The 21,315-nt window shown below is 47.7% G+C and overlaps 1 protein-coding gene across 1 annotated transcript in view; it reads left to right on the top strand.

Annotated features, from left to right (window-relative positions):
* Window positions 1-21,315, top strand: part of LOC142200015 (alanine aminotransferase 2-like) — a 41,831-nt gene that overhangs the window by 959 nt on the left and 19,557 nt on the right. Inside the window, exons 2-5 of the mRNA XM_075270010.1 lie at window positions 3,354-3,443; window positions 6,662-6,770; window positions 6,946-7,079; window positions 11,276-11,519. Coding sequence (XP_075126111.1) covers window positions 3,354-3,443; window positions 6,662-6,770; window positions 6,946-7,079; window positions 11,276-11,519 — 577 coding nt within the window. The remainder of the gene's footprint in view (window positions 1-3,353; window positions 3,444-6,661; window positions 6,771-6,945; window positions 7,080-11,275; window positions 11,520-21,315) is intronic.

Raw genomic sequence — 21,315 nt, forward strand, 5'->3', positions numbered from 1 at the left:
TTGATGATTGACCACAAGTTCTCAATGGGATTAAGATCTGGGGAGTTTCCAGGCCATGGACCCAAAATCTCTCTGTTTTGTTCCCTGAGCCATTTAGTTCTCCCCTTTGCTTTATGGCAAGGTGCTCCATCATGCTGGAGAAGGCATTGTTGGTGGCCAAACTACTCTTGGACGGTTGGGAGAAGTTGATCTTGGAGGACATTCTGGTCCCATTCTTTATTCATGGCTGTGTTTTTAGGTAAGACTGTGAGAGAGCCGATTCCCTTGGCTGAGAAGCCACCCCACACATGAATGGTTTCAGGATGCTTTACAGTTGGCATGAGACAAGACTGGTGGTAGCGCTCACCTCCTCTTCTCCCAATAAGCTGTTCTCCAGATGTCCCAAACAATCGAAAAGGGGATTCATAAGAGAAAATGACTTTCACCCAGTCCTCAGCAGTCACTCCCTGGACCTTCTGCAGAATATCAGTCTGTCCCTGATGTTTTTTCTGGAGAGAAGTGGCTTCTTTGCTGCCCTCCTTGAGACCAGGCCTTGCTCCAAGAGTCTCCGCCTCACAGTGCGTGCAGATGCACTCACACCTGCCTGCTGCCATTCCTGAGCAAGCTCTGCACTGCTGGTAGCCCGATCCCGCAGCTGAAACACTTTTAAGAGACGGTCCTGGCGCTTGCTGGTCTTTCTTGGGCGCCCTGGAGCCTTTTTGCCAACAATGGAACCTCTCTCCTTGAAGTTCTTGATGATGCGATAGATTGTTGACTGAGGTGCAATCTTTCTAGCTGCGATACTCTTCCCTGTTAGGCCATTTTTGTGCAGTGCAATGATGACTGCACGTGTTTCTTTAGAGATAACCATGGTTAACAGAAGAGAAACAATGATGCCAAGCACCAGCCTCCTTTTACAGTGTCCAGTGGTGTCATTCTTACTTAATCATGACAGATTGATCTCCAGCCCTGTCCTCATCAACACCCACACCTGTGTTACTGGAGCAATCACTGAAACGCTGTTAGCTGGTCCTTTTAAGGCAGGGCTGCAATGATGTTGAAATGTGTTTTGGGGGATAAAGTTAATTTTCTAAGCAAATATTGACTTTGCAAGTAATTGCTGTTAAGCTGATCACTCTTTATAACATTCTGGAGTATATGCAAATTGCCATTAGGAAAACTGAAGCAGTAGACTTTGTAACAAGTAATATTTGTATCATTCTCAAAACTTTTGGCCATGACTGTACTGTATACAGTGAAGGGAATAAGTATGTGCCCCCTCTGACAGACAAGACGTAATACCCTGTTTCCCTGAAAATAAGACAGTCTCTTATAATTAATTATCTAACGAAATATATGAGTTTTCTTATTTTCGGGGGATGTCTTATGCAGCGGCTGGAGCGGGGAACAATTGGCAGTCATGCTGATGCTTCCTTAGCGGAGCGCCGGCATGACTGCTGGTTGTCTGTGATCCAGAAGGGGGGGGGGGTCTTATTTTCGGGGAAACAGGGTACTTGGTGGTAAATCCCTTGTTGGCCGCAGCAGTCAGAGGTTTGGAGGTGATGATGAGGTTTGTACATGTCAGACATGTCAGGAGTATTGTGGTTGGCTCCTCTCTGCAGATCTTCTCTATATCAGTAAGATTTTGGGCTGTCGCTCGGCCACTTGGAGCTTCAGCTCCTCCATAAGTTTCTATGGGATTTCTCACCCTACCAATCTGGATGTGCGAGTGATAGGGAGAAGGTCTGTGCTCAGAGGAGACACTTTCAGCTCTTTGGCATTAACTCAGCTCGCCGTGTCTGGAGGAAGAGAAAGGCTGCCTATGACCCAAAGACCCCCGATCCCGCTGCCCAGCATGGAGGGGGAGACATTATGTATTGGGGGTTTCTCTGCTAAGGGCACAGGATGACTTCACCACATCAATGGGATAATGGATGGAGCCATGGACCATACCATTATGAGTGACAACCTCCTTCCCCCGCCAGGACATTTATAATGGGTGGTGGTTGGGTCTTCCAGCAGGACAATGACCCAAAATATACAGCCAAGGCAACAAAGGAGCGGCCCAAAGAGAAGCCCATTAAGATCATGGAAGGGCCCAGTCAGTGTCAAGACCTCAATCCCATAGAGAACATATGGAGGGGCCCAGCCAGTGTCCAGACCATAGCCCCATAAAGAACATATGGAGGGGCCCAGCCAGTGTCCAGACCTCAATCCCATAGAGAACATATGGAGGGGCCCAGCCAGTGTACAGACCATAATCCCATAGAGAACATATGGAGGGGCCCAGCCAGTGTCCAGACCATAATCCCATAGAGAACATAAGGAGGGGCCCAGCCAGTGTCCAGACCATAATCCCATAGAGAACATAAGGAGGGGCCCAGCCAGTGTCCAGACCATAATCCCATAGAGAACATAAGGAGGGGCCCAGCCAGTGTCCAGACCATAATCCCATAGAGAACATATGGAGGGGCCAAGCCAGTGTCCAGACCTCAATCCCATAGAGAACATATGGAGGGGCCCAGCCAGTGTCCAGACCATAATCCCATAGAGAACATAAGGAGGGGCCCAGCCAGTGTCCAGACCATAATCCCATAGAGAACATATGGAGGGGCCCAGCCAGTGTCCAGACCTCAATCCCATAGAGAACATATGGAGGGGCCTAACCAGTGTCCAGACCATAATCCCATAGAGAACATAAGGAGGGGCCCAGCCAGTGTCCAGACCATAATCCCATAGAGAACATAAGGAGGGGCCCAGCCAGTGTCCAGACCATAATCCCATAGAGAACATATGGAGGGGCCCAGCCAGTGTCCAGACCTCAATCCCATAGAGAACATATGGAGGGGCCCAACCAGTGTCCAGACCTCAATCCCATAGAGAACATATGGAGGGGCCCAGCCAGTGTCCAGACCTCAATCCCATAGAGAACATATGGAGGAGCTGAAGTCCCGAGTGGCTGAGCGACAGCCCAAAATCTCACTGATATAGAGAAGATCTGCAGAGAGGAGCCAGCCGAGATCCCTCCTGACATGTCTGACATGTGCACAAACTTCATCATCACCTCCAAACCTCTGACTGCTGCGGCCAACAAGGGATTTACCACCAAGTATTACGTCTTGTCTGCCAGAGGGGGCACATACTTATTTCTCTCTGCAGAATGCAAATACATTTCTAACATTTATACAAGGGGATTTCTGGATTGTATTTGTGATATTCTCTCTCACTGTTACAATGAACCGACCCTTAATGTTATAGACTGTTCATGTCTGTGTCAGGGGCGAACTTACAGAATCAGTCAGGGGTCACATACTTATTCCTTCACTGTATGTTTTATTAACTGATGTTCTGTTTCTCATCGTCTTCTACTGCAGGGAATCCACAAATCCTTCACTAAGATCACTCCCTGCTTCTTTGGAGACATGCAGCTGATGGGGCATAAGCCGTGCACCTACCTCAGGCAGGTCAGTATGAAGGCGGAGGCCGGCTAGGACTGGCCCAAAGGTGAACAGGTAAATCCCCTAGTGGGGCCATGAGTCAGGTTGGCCTCCAGCTTAAAGACATGGCACAGAACACTGATTGTACATCACACAGAGCTAGGCAGCAGACTACTGACAGACCCCAGGATACAATCAGAGGTAAGAGCCAGGCAGCAGACTACTGACAGACCCCAGGATACAATCAGAGGTAAGAGCCAGGCAGCAGACTACTGACAGACCCCAGGATATAAACAATTACAAGTAAGAGCCAGGCAGCAGACTAGTAAGAGGACCCCAAGATACAAACAATCAGAGGAAAGAGCCAGGCAGCAGACCACTGACAGATCCCAGGATACAAACAATCAGAGGTAAGAGCTAGGCAGCAGACTACTAACAGACCCCAGGATACAAACAATCAGAGGTAAGAGCCAGGCAGCAGACTACTAACAGACCCCAGGATACAATAAGAGGTAAGAGCCAGACAGCAGACTACTGACAGACCCCAGGATAGAATCAGAGGTAAGAGCCAGGCAGAAGACTACTGACAGACCCCAGGATAGAAACAATTACAAGTAAGAGTCAGGCAGCAGACTACTGACAGACCCCAGGACAGAAGCAATCAGAGATAAGAGCCAGGCAGCAGACCACTGACAGACCCCAGGACAGAAACAATCAGAGGTAAGAGCCAAGCAGCAGACCACTGACAGATCCCAGGATACAAACAATCAGAGGTAAGAGCCAGGCAGCAGACTACTGACAGACCCCAGGACAGAAACAATCAGAGGTAAGAGCCAAGCAGCAGACCACTGACAGATCCCAGGATACAAACAATCAGAGGTAAGAGCCAGGCAGCAGACTACTGACAGACCCCAGGATAGAAACAATTACAAGTAAGAGTCAGGCAGCAGATTAGTAAGAGGACCCCAAGATACAAACAATCAGAGGAAAGAGCCAGGCAGCAGACTACTGACAGATCCCAGGATACAAACAATCAGAGGTAAGAGCTAGGCAGCAGACTACTAACAGACCCCAGGATACAAACAATCAGAGGTAAGAGAAAAGGCAGCAGACTACTAACAGACCCCAGGATACAATCAGAGGTAAGAGCCAGACAGCAGACTACTGACAGACCCCAGGATAGAATCAGAGGTAAGAGCCAGGCAGAAGACTACTGACAGACCCCAGGACAGAAACAATCAGAGGTAAGAGCCAGGCAGCAGACCACTGACAGACCCCAGGACAGAAACAATCATAGGAAAGAGCCAGGCAGCAGACCACTGACAGATCCCAGGATACAAACAATCAGAGGTAAGAGCCAGGCAGCAGACTACTGACAGACCCCAGGACAGAAACAATCAGAGGTAAGAGCCAAGCAGCAGACTACTGACAGACCCCAGGATAGAATCAATCAGAGGAAAGAGCCAGGCAGCAGACTACTGACAGATCCCAGGATACAAACAATCAGAGGTAAGAGCCAGGCAGCAGACTACTGACAGACCCCAGGATACAAACAATCAGAGGTAAGAGCCAAGCAGCAGACTACTGACAGACCCCAGGATAGAAACAATTACAAGTAAGAATCAGGCAGCAGACTAGTAACAGGACCCCAGGATACAAACAATCAGAGGTAAGAGCCAGGCAGCAGACTACTGACAGATCCCAGGATACAAACAATCAGAGGAAAGAGCCAGGCAGCAGACTACTGACAGATCCCAGGATACAAACAATCAGAGGTAAGAGCCAAGCAGCAGACTACTGACAGACCCCAGGATAGAAACAATTACAAGTAAGAATCAGGCAGCAGACTAGTAACAGGACCCCAGGATACAAACAATCAGAGGTAAGAGCCAGGCAGCAGACTACTGACAGATCCCAGGACAGAAACAATCAGAGGTAAGAGCTAGGCAGCAGACTACTGACAGACCCCAGGATAGAACAATCAGAGGAAAGAGCCAGGCAGCAGACTACTAACAGACCCCAGGAAAGAAACAATCAGAGGTAAGAGCCAAGCAGCAGACTACTGACAGACCCCAGGATAGAATCAATCAGAGGAAAGAGCCAGGCAGCAGACTACTGACAGATCCCAGGATACAAACAATCAGAGGTAAGAGCCAAGCAGCAGACTACTGACAGACCCCAGGATAAAAACAATTACAAGTAAGAATCAGGCAGCAGACTAGTAACAGGACCCCAGGATACAAACAATCAGAGGTAAGAGCCAGGCAGCAGACTACTGACAGATCCCAGGACAGAAACAATCAGAGGTAAGAGCTAGGCAGCAGACTACTAACAGATCCCAGGATACAAACAATCAGAGGTAAGAGCCAGGCAGCAGACTACTGACAGATCCCAGGATACAAACAATCAGAGGTAAGAGCCAAGCAGCAGACTACTGACAGACCCCAGGATAGAAACAATTACAAGTAAGAATCAGGCAGCAGACTAGTAACAGGACCCCAGGATACAAACAATCAGAGGTAAGAGCCAGGCAGCAGACTACTGACAGATCCCAGGACAGAAACAATCAGAGGTAAGAGCTAGGCAGCAGACTACTAACAGATCCCAGGATACAAACAATCAGAGGTAAGAGCCAGGCAGCAGACTACTGACAGATCCCAGGATACAAACAATCAGAGGTAAGAGCCAAGCAGCAGACTACTGACAGACCCCAGGATAGAATCAATCAGAGGAAAGAGCCAGGCAGCAGACTACTGACAGATCCCAGGATACAAACAATCAGAAGTAAGAGCCAAGCAGCAGACTACTGACAGATCCCAGGACAGAAACAATCAGAGGTAAGAGCTAGGCAGCAGACTACTAACAGATCCCAGGATACAAACAATCAGAGGTAAGAGCCAGGCAGCAGACTACTGACAGACCCCAGGATAGAACAATCAGAGGAAAGAGCCAGGCAGCAGACCACTAACAGACCCCAGGATAGACACAATCTGAGGTAAGAGCCAGGAAGCAGACTACTGACAGACCCCAGGATAGACACAATCTGAGGTAAGAGCCAGGCAGCAGGCTAGTAACAGGACCCCAGGAAAGAAACAATCAGAGGTAAGAGGTTACATTTCTCCATCTGACACTTGTGTTAGGTTGTCATGCAGTTACTTTGCTGTGGATTATGTCCATCAAACCCTTCAGAACATTGATGACTAAGCTCCATTTCTGCATGTTTTTCATCTCATCTTCCCCTCTAGGTGGCAGCATTGTGCACCCACCCAGAATTGCTGGAGAGTGCTCTTTTTCCTGAAGATGCCAAGACCAGAGCCCGGGCGATTCTGAAGACCCTAGACAATGGATCTGTAGGTAAATGACAGCTGTTCCTGTGGCGTAGATCTCTGGGGTCTGCGGGGTAAGGAGTGTGGGTCTATAGTGACCCTTATAACAGATCGGGCTCCTCACCACATGTAACAAGGGGCTTCATCATTTGGGTCACTGGTGAAGTATCTGCAATAATTCCACTGTCTCACTGTGTCCCCAGGATCCTACAACCCGAAATACATAGCTCAAACCCTTCCACAAAAGATCGCAACCTACATACAGAAGAGAGATAATGGGATCCCCAGTCACCCCAGAAACATCATTGTGTGCAGCGGAACCTCACAATCTATTCTGGTGAGTCAGTGTAATTCTCAGTGTACACAACCAGACCTGTATTAACAATATAAGTAGTGAAACCCCTGAGCTCCCTCTAGTGGTGACTGTATATAACCAGTCTGCAGTCAGCTCCTGAGCTCCCCCTAGTGGTGGTATATATAATCAGTCTGCAGTCAGCTCCGGAGCTCCCTCTAGTGGTGACTGTATATAATAAGTCTGTGGTCAGCTCCTGAGCTCCTCTAGTGGTGACTGTATATTATCAGTCTGTGGTCAGCTCCTGAGCTCCATCTAGTGGTGACTGTATATAATCAGTCTGCAGTTAGCTCCTGAGCTCCCTCTAGTGGTGACTGTATATAATCAGGCTGCTCTAAGCTCCTGAGCTCCCTCTAGTGGTGACTTTATATATTCAGTCTGTGGTCAGCTCCTGAGCTCCCTCTAGTGGTGGCTGTATATACAGTCCTATGAAAAAGTTTGGGCACCCCTATTAATCTTAATCATTTTTAGTTCTAAATATTTTGGTATTTGTAACAGCCATTTCAGTTTGATATATCTAATAACTGATGGACACAGTAATATTTCAGGATTGAAATGAGGTTTATTGTACTAACAGAAAATGTGCAATATGCATTAAACCAAAATTTGACCAGTGCAAAAGTATGGGCACCTGAACAGAAAAGTGACATTAATATTTAGTAGATCCTCCTTTTGCAAAGATAACAGCCTCTAGTCGCTTCCTGTAGCTTTTAATCAGTTCCTGGATCCTGGATAAAGGTATTTTGGACAAACAATTCAAGTTCAGTTAAGTTAGATGGTGGCCGAGCATGGACAGCCCGCTTCCAATCATCCCACAGATGTTCAATGATATTCAGGTCTGGGGACTGGGATGGCCATTCCAGAACATTGTAATTGTTCCTCTGCATGAATGCCTGAGGATTTGGAGCGGTGTTTTGGATCATTGTCTTGCTGAAATCTCCATCCCCGGCGTAACTTCAACTTCGTCACTGATTCCTGAACATTATTCTCAAGAATCTGCTGATACTGAGTGGAATCCATGCGACTCTCAACTTTAACAAGATTCCCGGTGCCGGCATTGGCCACACAGCCCCAAAGCATGATGGAACCTCCACCAAATTTTACAGTGGGTAGCATGTGTTTTTCTTGGAATGCTGTTTCTTTTTGGACGCCATGCATAACGCCTTTTTTTATAACCAAACAACTTAATCTTTGTTTCCAAAATGAAGCTGCCTTGTCCAAATGTGCTTTTGCATACCTCAGGCAACTCTATTTGTGGCGTACGTGCAGAAACGGCTTCTTTCTCATCACTCTCCCATACAGCTTCTCCTTGTGCAAAGTGCGCTGTATTGTTGACCGATGCACAGTGACACCATCTGCAGCAAGATGATGCTGCAACTCTTTGGAGGTGTCTGTGGATTGTCCTTGACTGTTCTCACCATTCTTCTTCTCTGCCTTTCTGATATTTTTCTTGGCCTGCCACTTCTGGGCTTAACAAGAACTGTCCCTGTGGTCTTCCATTTCCTTACTATGTTCCTCACAGTGGAAACTGACAGGTTAAATCTCTGAGACAACGTTTTGTATCCTTCCCCTGAACAACTATGTTGAACAATCTTTGTTTTCAGTTCTTTTGAGAGCGGGCTGTCCATGTTCGGCGACCATTAAACTTAACTGAACTTGAATTGTTTTGTAGAAAGAAATGGTCCAAAATCCCTTCATCCAGGATCCAGGAACTGATTAAAAGCTACAGGAAGCGACTAGAGGCTGTTATCTTTGCAAAAGGAGGATCTACTAAATATTAATGTCACTTTTCTGTTGAGGTGCCCATACTTTTGCACCGGTCAAATTTTGGTTTAATGCATATTGCACATTTTCTGTTAGTACAATAAACCTCATTTCAATCCTGAAATATTACTGTGTCCATCAGTTATTAGATATATCAAACTGAAATGGCTGTTGCAAACACCAAAATATTTAGAACTAAAAATGATTAAGATTAATAGGGGTGCCCAAACTTTTTCATAGGACTGTAATAAGTCTGGTCAGCTCCTGAGCTCCTGTTAGTGGTAGCTATATATATTCAGTCTGTGGTCACCTCCTGAGCTCCCTCGAGTGGTGACTGTATATAATCAGTCTGCGGTCAGCTCCTGAGCTCCCTCTAGTGGGGTCTGTATATAATCAGTCTGCGGTCAGCTCCTGAGCTCCCCCTAATGGTGACTGTATATAATCAGTCTGTGGTCAGCTACGGAGCTTCCTCTAGTGGTGACTGCATACAATCAGTGTATAGTCAGCTCCTGAGCTCCCTCTAGTGGTGACTGTATATAATCAGTCTGCGGTCAGCTCCTGAGCTCCTGTAGTGGTGACTGTATATAATCAGTCTGCGGTCAGCTCCTGAGCTCCCTCTAGTGGTGACTGTATATGATCAGTCTGCAGTCAGCTCCTGAGCTCCTCTAGTGGTGACTGTATATGATCAGTCTGCACTCAGCTGCTGAGCTCCCCCTAGTGGTGACTGTATATTATCAGTCTGCGGTCGGCTCGTGAGCTCCCTCTAGTGGTGACTGTATACAATCAGACTGTGGTCAGATCCTGAGCTCCCTCTAGTGGTGACTGTATATAATCAGTCTGCAGTCAGCTCCTAAGCTCCCTCTAGTGGTGACTGTATATAATCAGTCTGCGGTCGGCTCCTGAGCTCCCTCTAGTCGTGACTGTATATAACCAGTCTGCAGTCAGCTCCTGAGCTCCCTCTAGTGGTGACTGTATATAATCAGTCTGCGGTCAGCTCCTGAGCTCCCTCTAGTCGTGACTGTATATAACCAGTCTGCAGTCAGCTCCTGAGCTCCCTCTAGTGGTGGTATATATAATCAGTCTGTGGTCAGCTCCTGAGCTCCATCTAGTGGTGACTGTATATAATCAGTCTGCCGTCAGCTCCTGAGCTCCCTCTAGTGGGGTCTGTATATAATCAGTCTGCGGTCAGCTCCTGAGCCGTCTCTAGTGGTGACTGTATATAATCAATTTGCAGTCAGCTCCTGCGCTCCCCCTAGTGGTGACTGTATATAATAAGTCTGGTGTCAGCTCCTGAGCTCCCTCTACTGGTGACTTTATATATTCAGTCTGTGGTCAGCTCCTGAGCTCCATCTAGTGGTGGCTGTATATAATCAGTCTGGTAAGCTTCTGAGCTCCCTTTAGTGGTGACTGTATATATTCAGTCTGTGGTCAGCTCCTGAGCTCCCTCTAGTGGTGACTGTATATAATCAGTCTATGGTCAGCTCCTGAGCTCCCTCTAGTGGTGACTGTATATAATCAGTCTGCGTTCAGCTCCTGAGCTCCCTCTAGTGTTGACTGTATATAATCAGTCTGCGGTCGGCTCCTGAGCTCCCTTTAGTGGTGACTGTATATAATCAATCTGTGGTCAGCTCCGGAGCTCCCTCTAGTGGTGACTGTATATAATCATTCTGCGGTCAGCTCCGGAGCTCCCTCTAGTGGTGACTGTATATGATCAGTCTGCAGTCAGCTCCTGAGCTCCTCTAGTGGTGACTGTATATTATCAGTCTGCGGTCAGCTCCGGAGCTCCCTCTAGTGGTGACTGTATATAATCATTCTGCGGCGGTCACCTCCGGAGCTCCCTCTAGTGGTGACTGTATATGATCAGTCTGCAGTCAGCTCCTGATCTCCTCTAGTGGTGACTGTATATAATCAGTCTGCGGTCAGCTCCTGAGCTCCCTCTAGTGGTGACTGTATATAATCAGTCTGCGGTCAGCTCCTGAGCTCCTCTAGTGGTGACTGTATATTATCAGTCTGCGGTCAGCTCCTGAGCTCCCTCTAGTGGTGACTGTATATGATCAGTCTGCAGTCAGCTCCTGAGCTCCTCTAGTGGTGATTGTATATGATCAGTCTGTGGTCAGCTCCTGAGCTCCCTCTAGTGGTGACTGTATATAATCAGTCTGCGGTCAGCTCCTGAGCTCCTCTAGTGGTGATTGTATATGATCAGTCTGTGGTCAGCTCCTGAGCTCCCTCTAGTGGTGACTGTATATTATCAGTCTGCGGTCAGCTCCTGAGCTCCCTCTAGTCGTGACTGTATATAACCAGTCTGCAGTCAGCTCCTGAGCTCCCCCTAGTGGTGGTGTATATAATCAGTCTGTGGTCAGCTCCTGCGCTCCCTCTAGTGGTGACTGTATATAATCAGTGTTCGATCTGTCTTGTAGAGTGTCTTATGGTTGGTGGTGAGTGATGCGGAGGAGCTGAGGACCGGGATCCTGCTGTCTGTGCCCTATTACCCTCTCTATATGGACACAGTCGCCCTCTCTGGGGCGGTTATGGTGCCGTATTACCTGGATGAGGAGCACGGCTGGGCCATCAACGTGGACGGTATTCGGAAGTCTCTCCCTGCAGCCAGGAGGCGCTGTAACCCCAAAGTGATCTGCGTCATCAATCCTGGGAACCCCACAGGTAACAACAGCCAATGATGATTTAGGGTCCAAAAGGGAATCGGTCCTGTAGTCAGAGAAGATCATAAAAGCCCCTTGTTTTCCACCCTCATAGTATATGACCCCCCTCCTGTATACTACATGGTAGCTGTCTCCTGTATACTACATGTTAGCTGTCTCCTGTATACTACATGGTAGCTGTCTCCTGTATACTACATGTTAGCTGTCTCCTGTATACTACATGTTAGCTGCCTCCTGTATACTACATGTTAGCTGTCTCCTGTATACTACATGGTAGCTGTCTCCTGTATACTACATGTTAGCTGTCTCCTGTATACTACACGTTAGCTGTCTCCTGTATACTACACGGTAGCTGTCTCCTGTATACTACATGGTAGCTGTCTCCTGTATACTACACGTTAGCTGTCTCCTGTATACTATACGTTAGCTGTCTCCTGTATACTACACGTTAGCTGTCTCCTGTATATGTAAGTCCGGGCCAGCAGGTAACAAGGATCCGCGACTAGGAGACAGACGCACACTGGCAGGTATATAACACAATTTACTTATGGAAAATGGGAAGGAATCAACAAAATAAAACTAAGTTACATATAACAGTATGAGGATAACGCACGCTATAAACTGGCCCTAGCTGTCCCTGAGATACTTGTACGGTACCGGGTTTATACAGTCTCTCAGCTCTCTGTGGTGCTCCCTCGATGCAGGCCTGTCCAGGAACTCAGCAGACTCTGTCTTGCTTCTGTCTTGGGTGAAGGTCTGAACAAAGTCCAAGGCACAGTCCGGCTTTAGTCTCCAGAACAATCTCCACAACACTGCCGCTTTCTCCAGTCAGTCTCTGCAGTGTTTCAGGCCTTCTACTATGGCCTACAGCAGCAATGGCCTCTCACAGGTCCTCACAGCACACACTCTGGGCCCACACCACGCTGCTCACGTCACTTCCTCTGGACCGCACCATTTACCAAACAGAACAGGGTGATTATTGTCTCACAGTAGTACAGTCCCAGGCTATATTTCTTCACACCAGTAGATGGCAGCAAAACACCACTGTTAAGACAATAGGGGCTACTACTGACTGCTACATACCCCCCCAGTCGAATGTTGGCAGTCCCTGACAACAATAGCCCCATCAACACATTTCTGTAATCGCAATGTTGTGATGTAACGATGGACCGCTGGCCAAACAAACTCATTCTGGGCATAACGCACTGGCGGTACACCCGCTGTGGAGCGACTAGTCCGCCGCAAGCTTGTCATATCATCAGCAAGTGTAGAGGTCGGTCTCTCATTAGGACGGTCAGATATGGCAGTCGGGGGTGTCACTACTGTTGCAGGCCCAGTTACTGTCGGGGTGGTCACAGCTTCCACAACACCCCCGTTATCATCATCGTCATCCCACAACCAGGGCTCACTTGTGGAGGGGTGTGTCATAGTCACTTCCTCTCTGTCGTTCTGAACTGGTCCCTGAGACTGACATGGGCGTAACATGTCACGGTGTAGCGTCCGCGTCTGCTTGGTCAGGGTATTTTGGACTTGGTAAACGGGACTATCAACATGAGGGTGGGCCACAATGCAGTAAGGGTCAGGTTCCCACCTACTGTCCAATTTCCCTAGTGGCTTCTTTACTCGTACCAAGACTAAGTCGCCCACTTTAAGAGGGGTGTCCTGCACCGGCCGATGATTAGGGTGAACTTGTTCTTGTAGTCTCTCACGTACTATCCGGTGGACAGTCTCTAATCTCTGACGGTGAGCCTGAATCCAAGTGGGCAGGCCTCGATAAGGAAATTCATCGGTGTCTTCGAGGTTGAGGTCTCCCACACCTTTTCCGGGTCGCCCAAAGAAGAGAACATATGGGGCGTACCCTGTGACAGAGTGGATTTGATTATTATAGGCCCATAGCAATTCAGGCAGGTACTGCGGCCATTGTCGCTTCTTGTCGGCTTCCAAGGTACGGATCATCTGAAGTAATGTGCGGTTAAATCGTTCACATGCCCCGTTCCCCTGTGGATGGTATGGGGTGGTGCGTGACTTTTTCATTCCATAAATACGTTGCACTTCTTGCATGACTCGCCCCTCAAAGCAGGCGCCTTGGTCAGAGTGAATGCGTTGAGGGCAGCCGTACACTCGTATGAAGTGGTGACACAGGGCCTCAGCAGCCGACTCAGCAGTCTGGTCCTTTGTTGCAACGGCTACAGCAAATTTGGTAAAGTGATCTACCATAACTAAGCAATACTGATGCCCACTTGCAGAATATCCCACGGCGAGATAGTCAATCATCAATACTTCAAGTGGCTCTTTCGTCACTATGGTCTGTGTTGGAGCCCTCTGTTCAACTGCTTTGTTGATTTCGCATGCTCTGCAATCACGACATACTTCTTCAACAATGAAGCGGAGACTCGGACAGAAGATCAATCGTTGGAGCCACCTAAAGGTCTTCTCAGCTCCAAAGTGACCATTCCTACGATGTACCTCGGCGGCTAGTGGACGGGCCAGATCAGTAGTCACTACAATTTGATAACAGGCGTCAATTTCAGTTGGCAAGTATACACGCCGTCGTAGGATCCCGTCCCTCATCTCCAATCGGTTCCACTGCCCCAGTACCGCTAATACTTCGGGTGACAGCTGGTCTCTTTCATCAGTAGTAGGCTTGCACCCCTTTTTAACACAACGGCATAACAGTGCCAGGCTTGGATCACGTTGCTGGAGCCCAATCCATTCTTGGTGGGATGGGCCCAGGAAGGGAGCTACTTGAGTTCCCAGTATTTCGCTCTGTCGAGCAGTCACCACCTTCTGGGAAAACTGGGTGAAATCAGGTACCTCTGTTGATTCTAATTCTTGATCTATGTCCCCGACCGGTGGTTGGGTGGTGACTCGGGACAATGCATCGGCATTCTGATTCTCATTTTTGGAGCGATATTTCACACTGTAGCGGTACTTAGAAAGTCGGGCCATCCACCGTTGCTCCAGGGCACCTAGCTTTGCATTATCCAAATGTGCCAGTGGATTGTTGTCTGTCAACACTTGTACTTCTGCCCCGGTGAGGTACCCCGCAAACTTCTCAGTCATTGCCCACACAAGGGCTAATAACTCCAAGCGGAAGGAGCTGTAATTAGCAGGGTTTCTTTCAGAGTCTCGTAATGACCGGCTGCCATATGCGATCACTCTTTCTTCTCCATTCTGGATTTGGGAGAGTACTGCCCCAAGACCATATTGGCTGGCGTCTGTATAAAGCTGAAAGGGTAGATGGTAATCAGCATATGCCAGAATTGGAGGGTTGGTCAAAGCATCTTTCAGAGTTTGAAATGCTCTCTCTTGTTCGATACCCCAAGGCACGCATTGAGCCTTCGGACCCCTAGCGGTATTCCTCAATAGCGCATTCAGTGGTTCAGCTTTGTGTGCAAAGTCTTTCACAAACCGCCTGTAATATCCAGCAAGCCCTAAGAAGGCACGGACCTCTCGTAGGGTGGTAGGAGTGGGCCAGTCTCACACAGCCGCAATCTTCTCACTGGATGGCTGCACTCCACGTCCTGATATTCGATGTCCCAAATATTCAATTTCTTCCTGTAACAGGCGACACTTACTGGGCTTCAACTTCAAACCGTGCTCTCTCAGTCTCCTAAAAACCTGCCCCAGCTTCTGAAGATGATCTTCGAATGTAGCGGAATAGACAATGATGTCATCAAGGTAAATCAGAGTGAATTCGAAATTGAAATCGCCCAGACATTTCTCCATGAGCCGTTGGAATGTACCCGGGGCATTGGTCAGACCAAAAGGCATACGGTTGAACTCATATAGACCCATTGGGAGGATGAAAGCCGTCTTCCCTTTGTCTTTCTCACTCATGGGGACCTGCCAGTAGCCACTTGCTAAATCCAGGGACGAGAAGTAACGGGCCTTGCCTAAGGCCGTAAGCGATTCTTCAATACGGGGGAGCGGGTAAGAGTCACGTACAGTGCAGGAGTTCAGTCTACGATAATCCACGCAGAACCTTAAAGATCCGTCCTTCTTTTTGACTAACACCACTGGTGCAGCCCAAGGGCTTTGACTCTCTCTAACAACTCCATTCTCCAGCATTGAATTCAGCAGATCTTTCACTTCTTGGTACTGTTGGGGTGGTATCTGCCGATATCTCTCTCGGATGGGAGCCGCATCTCCAGTGGGTATTTCGTGATAGATTCCCTGTGCACAGCCAAAGTCATTCTCATGTCGTGCAAATGAGGCCTTGTGTTCTCCTAGCAACTGGTCTATCTTTCTGACTTGATCAGTGGTGAATCGGGAAACATTTAACTTCATCCGTTCCCGCAGCAACCACCCTTCTTCATGGGAGACAATGAGCCCTTCTGCTTCTGTGGACACGGTCACTGACCATTCCCCCTTCCCGGACGGGGTCAGTTCTAAAGGTGTCGCCTTTCGTATTTCAGCTGGGACAGCATAGACCTTGGCAAGGAGGCTACCTGGAGTCAAATCTAAACTCTGGTTATGGGTATTGACACACCGCACCAACACTCTCCCCTGGGTTACCACAGACAAGGAGCGAGCCACAAGCACATTAGTGCACCCGATCTGGTTAGATAATGGGTCAATCATGACAGAGAGGCCTTCTAATTTCCGGGTGGTGCCCAGTGGGAGCGATATAATAGTCTCTCTTTCAGCTGGTAGTGTTATCTTGGTGTGATGAGGAACAGTAATACAGCCCACGGGCTGTTCTCCACCGGTGGCTCTCTGTAGTCCACACATCCTTATTAATCGCTGTAAGGCAGCCCGAGTGGGTTGGTGAGCAGTAGCTTCTCTCCAATAATTATGCCCATCTCTAGCAAACAGCAGGTGGTCCATGTCCTTCAGAATATTCATCCCTAAAATTACGGGGATCTGTTTATCATAGCCCTCCTGGACTACGATAATACCTCTTCTGCCTAAGTCTCGGCCGCATATGTTCACGTCCATCCAGACTACTCCGCATACCGGGACAGGTAGGTTATTGGCTGCCACCACACTCACAAACATCTCAGGGTCATACTGGGCAGACTGTTGGAAGTACCGTTCATAACATTCTCTTCCCATAGTGGTAACCTGTGATCCCGTATCTATCATTCCAGTAACAAGAACATCATTCATCTTGACCTGCAATACTGGGCTTGCTGCAATCAGTGTATCATCAGGGCTCTTAACTTCCTTCACTCTTTTATTCCCTTCCAACGCATGCCCCGCTGCGCTGGAACCTTCTAGTTTAAAGGCGGCTGTCTTGGGAACTTGTCTGGGCATTTTGCAGCGACATGTCCCAGTCTTCCACACACCCAGCACTGGATCTCTCGCCGAGGTGGTCGTCTCTCTGGGCCCCCTCGGTAGACCCAACGTTCTCGGTCCTGTTCTGGGCCCCCTCGGTAGGCCCCTGACACTCCACTCTCAGGTACTTTATTCACTCTTCCTCCTTCATAGCCTCTCTTGGCCTGCTGTGCATAATCTTCGCAGCGCTTTGTTAGGTATTCTACTTGTACCTGTAGTTTCTGAATAATGGACTCCAGGTCTCTGGCTTTTCCTATAGCTGCTGCTTCAGCCCCTTGACTTAGTGTGACACTCTGTCTCACCTGTGGCTCTGTCACTTTACTATTCGCACGGTAAATTGCCTCCACCCGTATGTCACTGAAGGTAGATTGTGGCCGTCTCCTTATCTCATCTTGCATTGCCTCTGCTATGATCTTGTCACGTATTCCTATGACAAACTGGTCTCGGAGAGTACGGTCATAGTCGGCTATAGCGTTGGTTCCCCCTTTTTCCCTAACGTCATTGAGTAGTTCTTGTAGGGCATTGGCATACTGAGGGAGAGTTTCAATTTCTGACTGGGTTCGCTGAAAGAACCTGACCTTTAGGGAACCTAATGATGCTGTCTCTCCATAAATGGTCTCTAACAAAGTCACTACTTCATCAAATGTCTTTTTCTCATTAGCTGGTTGTAGCCTGACAGTCGTCTTGGCGTCCCCTGTCAGCGTCAGTGTGGCTAACTGTACTATCACATCTGGTGCAATGTCATATATCTGCTGTAAGCCTCGTATCTGATCTGCCCATTCAGCTACCGTCATATTACATCCATTAAATTTTGTCACTTGGCTCATCACTGAGCCCGGCGGCACCATTCTCCTTCCTGGTAAAACAGCTACATTGGGACTATCAGCTGGGGCGCCTGAGCTTGACCCGGCAGAGGTTCCCTCTTCCCTGTCCGACATGTCTCCTGAGCTACGGATCCTGCCGACTACGCCAAAATGTAAGTCCGGGCCAGCAGGTAACAAGGATCCGCGACTAGGAGACAGACGCACACTGGCAGGTATATAACACAATTTACTTATGGAAAATGGGAAGGAATCAACAAAATAAAACTAAGTTACATATAACAGTATGAGGATAACGCACGCTATAAACTGGCCCTAGCTGTCCCTGAGATACTTGTACGGTACCGGGTTTATACAGTCTCTCAGCTCTCTGTGGTGCTCCCTCGATGCAGGCCTGTCCAGGAACTCAGCAGACTCTGTCTTGCTTCTGTCTTGGGTGAAGGTCTGAACAAAGTCCAAGGCACAGTCCGGCTTTAGTCTCCAGAACAATCTCCACAACACTGCCGCTTTCTCCAGTCAGTCTCTGCAGTGTTTCAGGCCTTCTACTATGGCCTACAGCAGCAATGGCCTCTCACAGGTCCTCACAGCACACACTCTGGGCCCACACCACGCTGCTCACGTCACTTCCTCTGGACCGCACCATTTACCAAACAGAACAGGGTGATTATTGTCTCACAGTAGTACAGTCCCAGGCTATATTTCTTCACACCAGTAGATGGCAGCAAAACACCACTGTTAAGACAATAGGGGCTACTACTGACTGCTACATATACTACATGGTAGCTGTCTCCTGTATACTACACGTTAGCTGTCTCCTGTATACTACACGTTAGCTGTCTCCTGTATACTACACGTTAGCTGTCTCCTGTATACTATACGCTAGCTGTCTCCTGTATACTATACGTTAGCTGTCTCCTGTATACTACATGTTAGCTGTCTCCTGTATACTACACGTTAGCTGTCTCCTGTATACTACACGTTAGCTGTCTCCTGTATACTACACGTTAGCTGTCTCCTGTATACTACACGTTAGCTGTCTCCTGTATACTACACGTTAGCTGTCTCCTGTATACTATACGTTAGCTGTCTCCTGTATACTACACGGTAGCTGTCTCCTGTATACTACATGGTAGCTGTCTCCTGTATACTACACGTTAGCTGTCTCCTGTATACTACATGTTAGCTGTCTCCTGTATACTACACGTTAGCTGTCTCCTGTATACTACATGTTAGCTGTCTCCTGTATACTACACGTTAGCTGTCTCCTGTATACTACATGGTAGCTGTCTCCTGTATACTACATGGTAGCTGTCTCCTGTATACTACATGGTAGCTGTCTCCTGTATACTACATGGTAGCTGTGTCCTGTATACTACGTTAGCTGTCTCCTGTATACTACACGTTAGCTGTCTCCTGTATACTATACGGTAGCTTTCTCCTGTATACTACACGTTAGCTGTCTCCTGTATACTACATGGTAGCTGTCTCCTGTATACTACATGGTAGCTGTCTCCTGTATACTACATGGTAGCTTTCTCCCGTATACTACATGTTAGCTGTCTCCTGTATACTACATGGTAGCTGCCTCCTGTATACTACATGGTAGCTGTCTCCTGTATACTACACGTTAGCTGTCTCCTGTATACTACATGTTAGCTGTCTCCTGTATACTACACGGTAGCTTTCTCCTGTATACTACACGTTAGCTGTCTCCTGTATACTACATGGTAGCTTTCTCCCGTATACTACATGTTAGCTGTCTCCTGTATACTACACGTTAGCTGTCTCCTGTATACTACATGGTAGCTGTCTCCTGTATACTACATGGTAGCTGTCTCCTGTATACTACATGGTAGCTGTCTCCTGTATACTACATGGTAGCTGTGTCCTGTATACTACGTTAGCTGTCTCCTGTATACTACACGTTAGCTGTCTCCTGTATACTACACGTTAGCTGTCTCCTGTATACTACATGGTAGCTTTCTCCCGTATACTACACGTTAGCTGTCTCCTGTATACTACATGGTAGCTGTCTCCTGTATACTACATGGTAGCTGTCTCCTGTATACTACATGGTAGCTGTGTCCTGTATACTACGTTAGCTGTCTCCTGTATACTACACGTTAGCTGTCTCCTGTATACTACACGGTAGCTGTCTCCTGTATACTACACGTTAGCTGTCTCCTGTATACTACACGTTAGCTGTCTCCTGTATACTACATGTTAGCTGTCTCCTGTATACTACATGTTAGCTGTCTCCTGTATACTACACGTTAGCTGTCTCCTGTATACTACATGTTAGCTGCCTCCTGTATACTACATGTTAGCTGTCTCCTGTATACTACACGTTAGCTGTCTCCTGTATACTACACGTTAGCTGTCTCCTGTATACTACATGGTAGCTGCCTCCTGTATACTATACGTTAGCTGTCTCCTGTATACTACACGTTAGCTGTCTCCTGTATACTACATGGTAGCTGTCTCCTGTATACTACACGTTAGCTGTCTCCTGTATACTACACGTTAGCTGTCTCCTGTATACTACACGGTAGCTGTCTCCTGTATACTACATGGTAGCTGTCTCCTGTATACTACACGTTAGCTGTCTCCTGTATACTACATGTTAGCTGTCTCCTGTATACTACACGGTAGCTTTCTCCTGTATACTACACGTTAGCTGTCTCCTGTATACTACATGGTAGCTTTCTCCCGTATACTACATGTTAGCTGTCTCCTGTATACTACACGTTAGCTGTCTCCTGTATACTACATGGTAGCTGTCTCCCGTATACTACATGTTAGCTGTCTCCTGTATACTACACGTTAGCTGTCTCCTGTATACTACATGGTAGCTGTCTCCTGTATACTACATGTTAGCTGTCTCCTGTATACTACATGTTAGCTGTCTCCTGTATACTACACGTTAGCTGTCTCCTGTATACTACACGTTAGCTGTGTCCTGTATACTATACATTAGCTGTCTCCTGTATACTACATGGTAGCTGTCTCCTGTATACTACACGTTAGCTGTCTCCTGTATACTACATGGTAGCTGTCTCCTGTATACTACACGTTAGCTGTCTCCTGTATACTACACGTTAGCTGTCTCCTGTATACTACATGTTAGCTGTCTCCTGTATACTACATGTTAGCTGTCTCCTGTATACTACACGTTAGCTGTCTCCTGTATACTACATGTTAGCTGCCTCCTGTATACTACATGTTAGCTGTCTCCTGTATACTACACGTTAGCTGTCTCCTGTATACTACACGTTAGCTGTCTCCTGTATACTACACGTTAGCTGTCTCCTGTATACTACATGGTAGCTGTCTCCTGTATACTACACGTTAGCTGTCTCCTGTATACTACACGTTAGCTGTCTCCTGTATACTACACGGTAGCTGTCTCCTGTATACTACACGTTAGCTGTCTCCTGTATACTACACGCTAGCTGTCTCCTGTATACTACACGGTAGCTGTCTCCTGTATACTACACGTTAGCTGTCTCCTGTATACTACACGTTAGCTGTCTCCTGTATACTACATGTTAGCTGTCTCCTGTATACTACACGTTAGCTGTCTCCTGTATACTACATGGTAGCTGTCTCCTGTATACTACACGTTAGCTGTCTCCTGTATACTACACGTTAGCTGTCTCCTGTATACTACATGTTAGCTGTCTCCTGTATACTACA

Source organism: Leptodactylus fuscus, chromosome 4 (genome assembly GCF_031893055.1).
Source record: "Leptodactylus fuscus isolate aLepFus1 chromosome 4, aLepFus1.hap2, whole genome shotgun sequence".
Lineage (NCBI taxonomy): Eukaryota > Metazoa > Chordata > Amphibia > Anura > Leptodactylidae > Leptodactylus > Leptodactylus fuscus.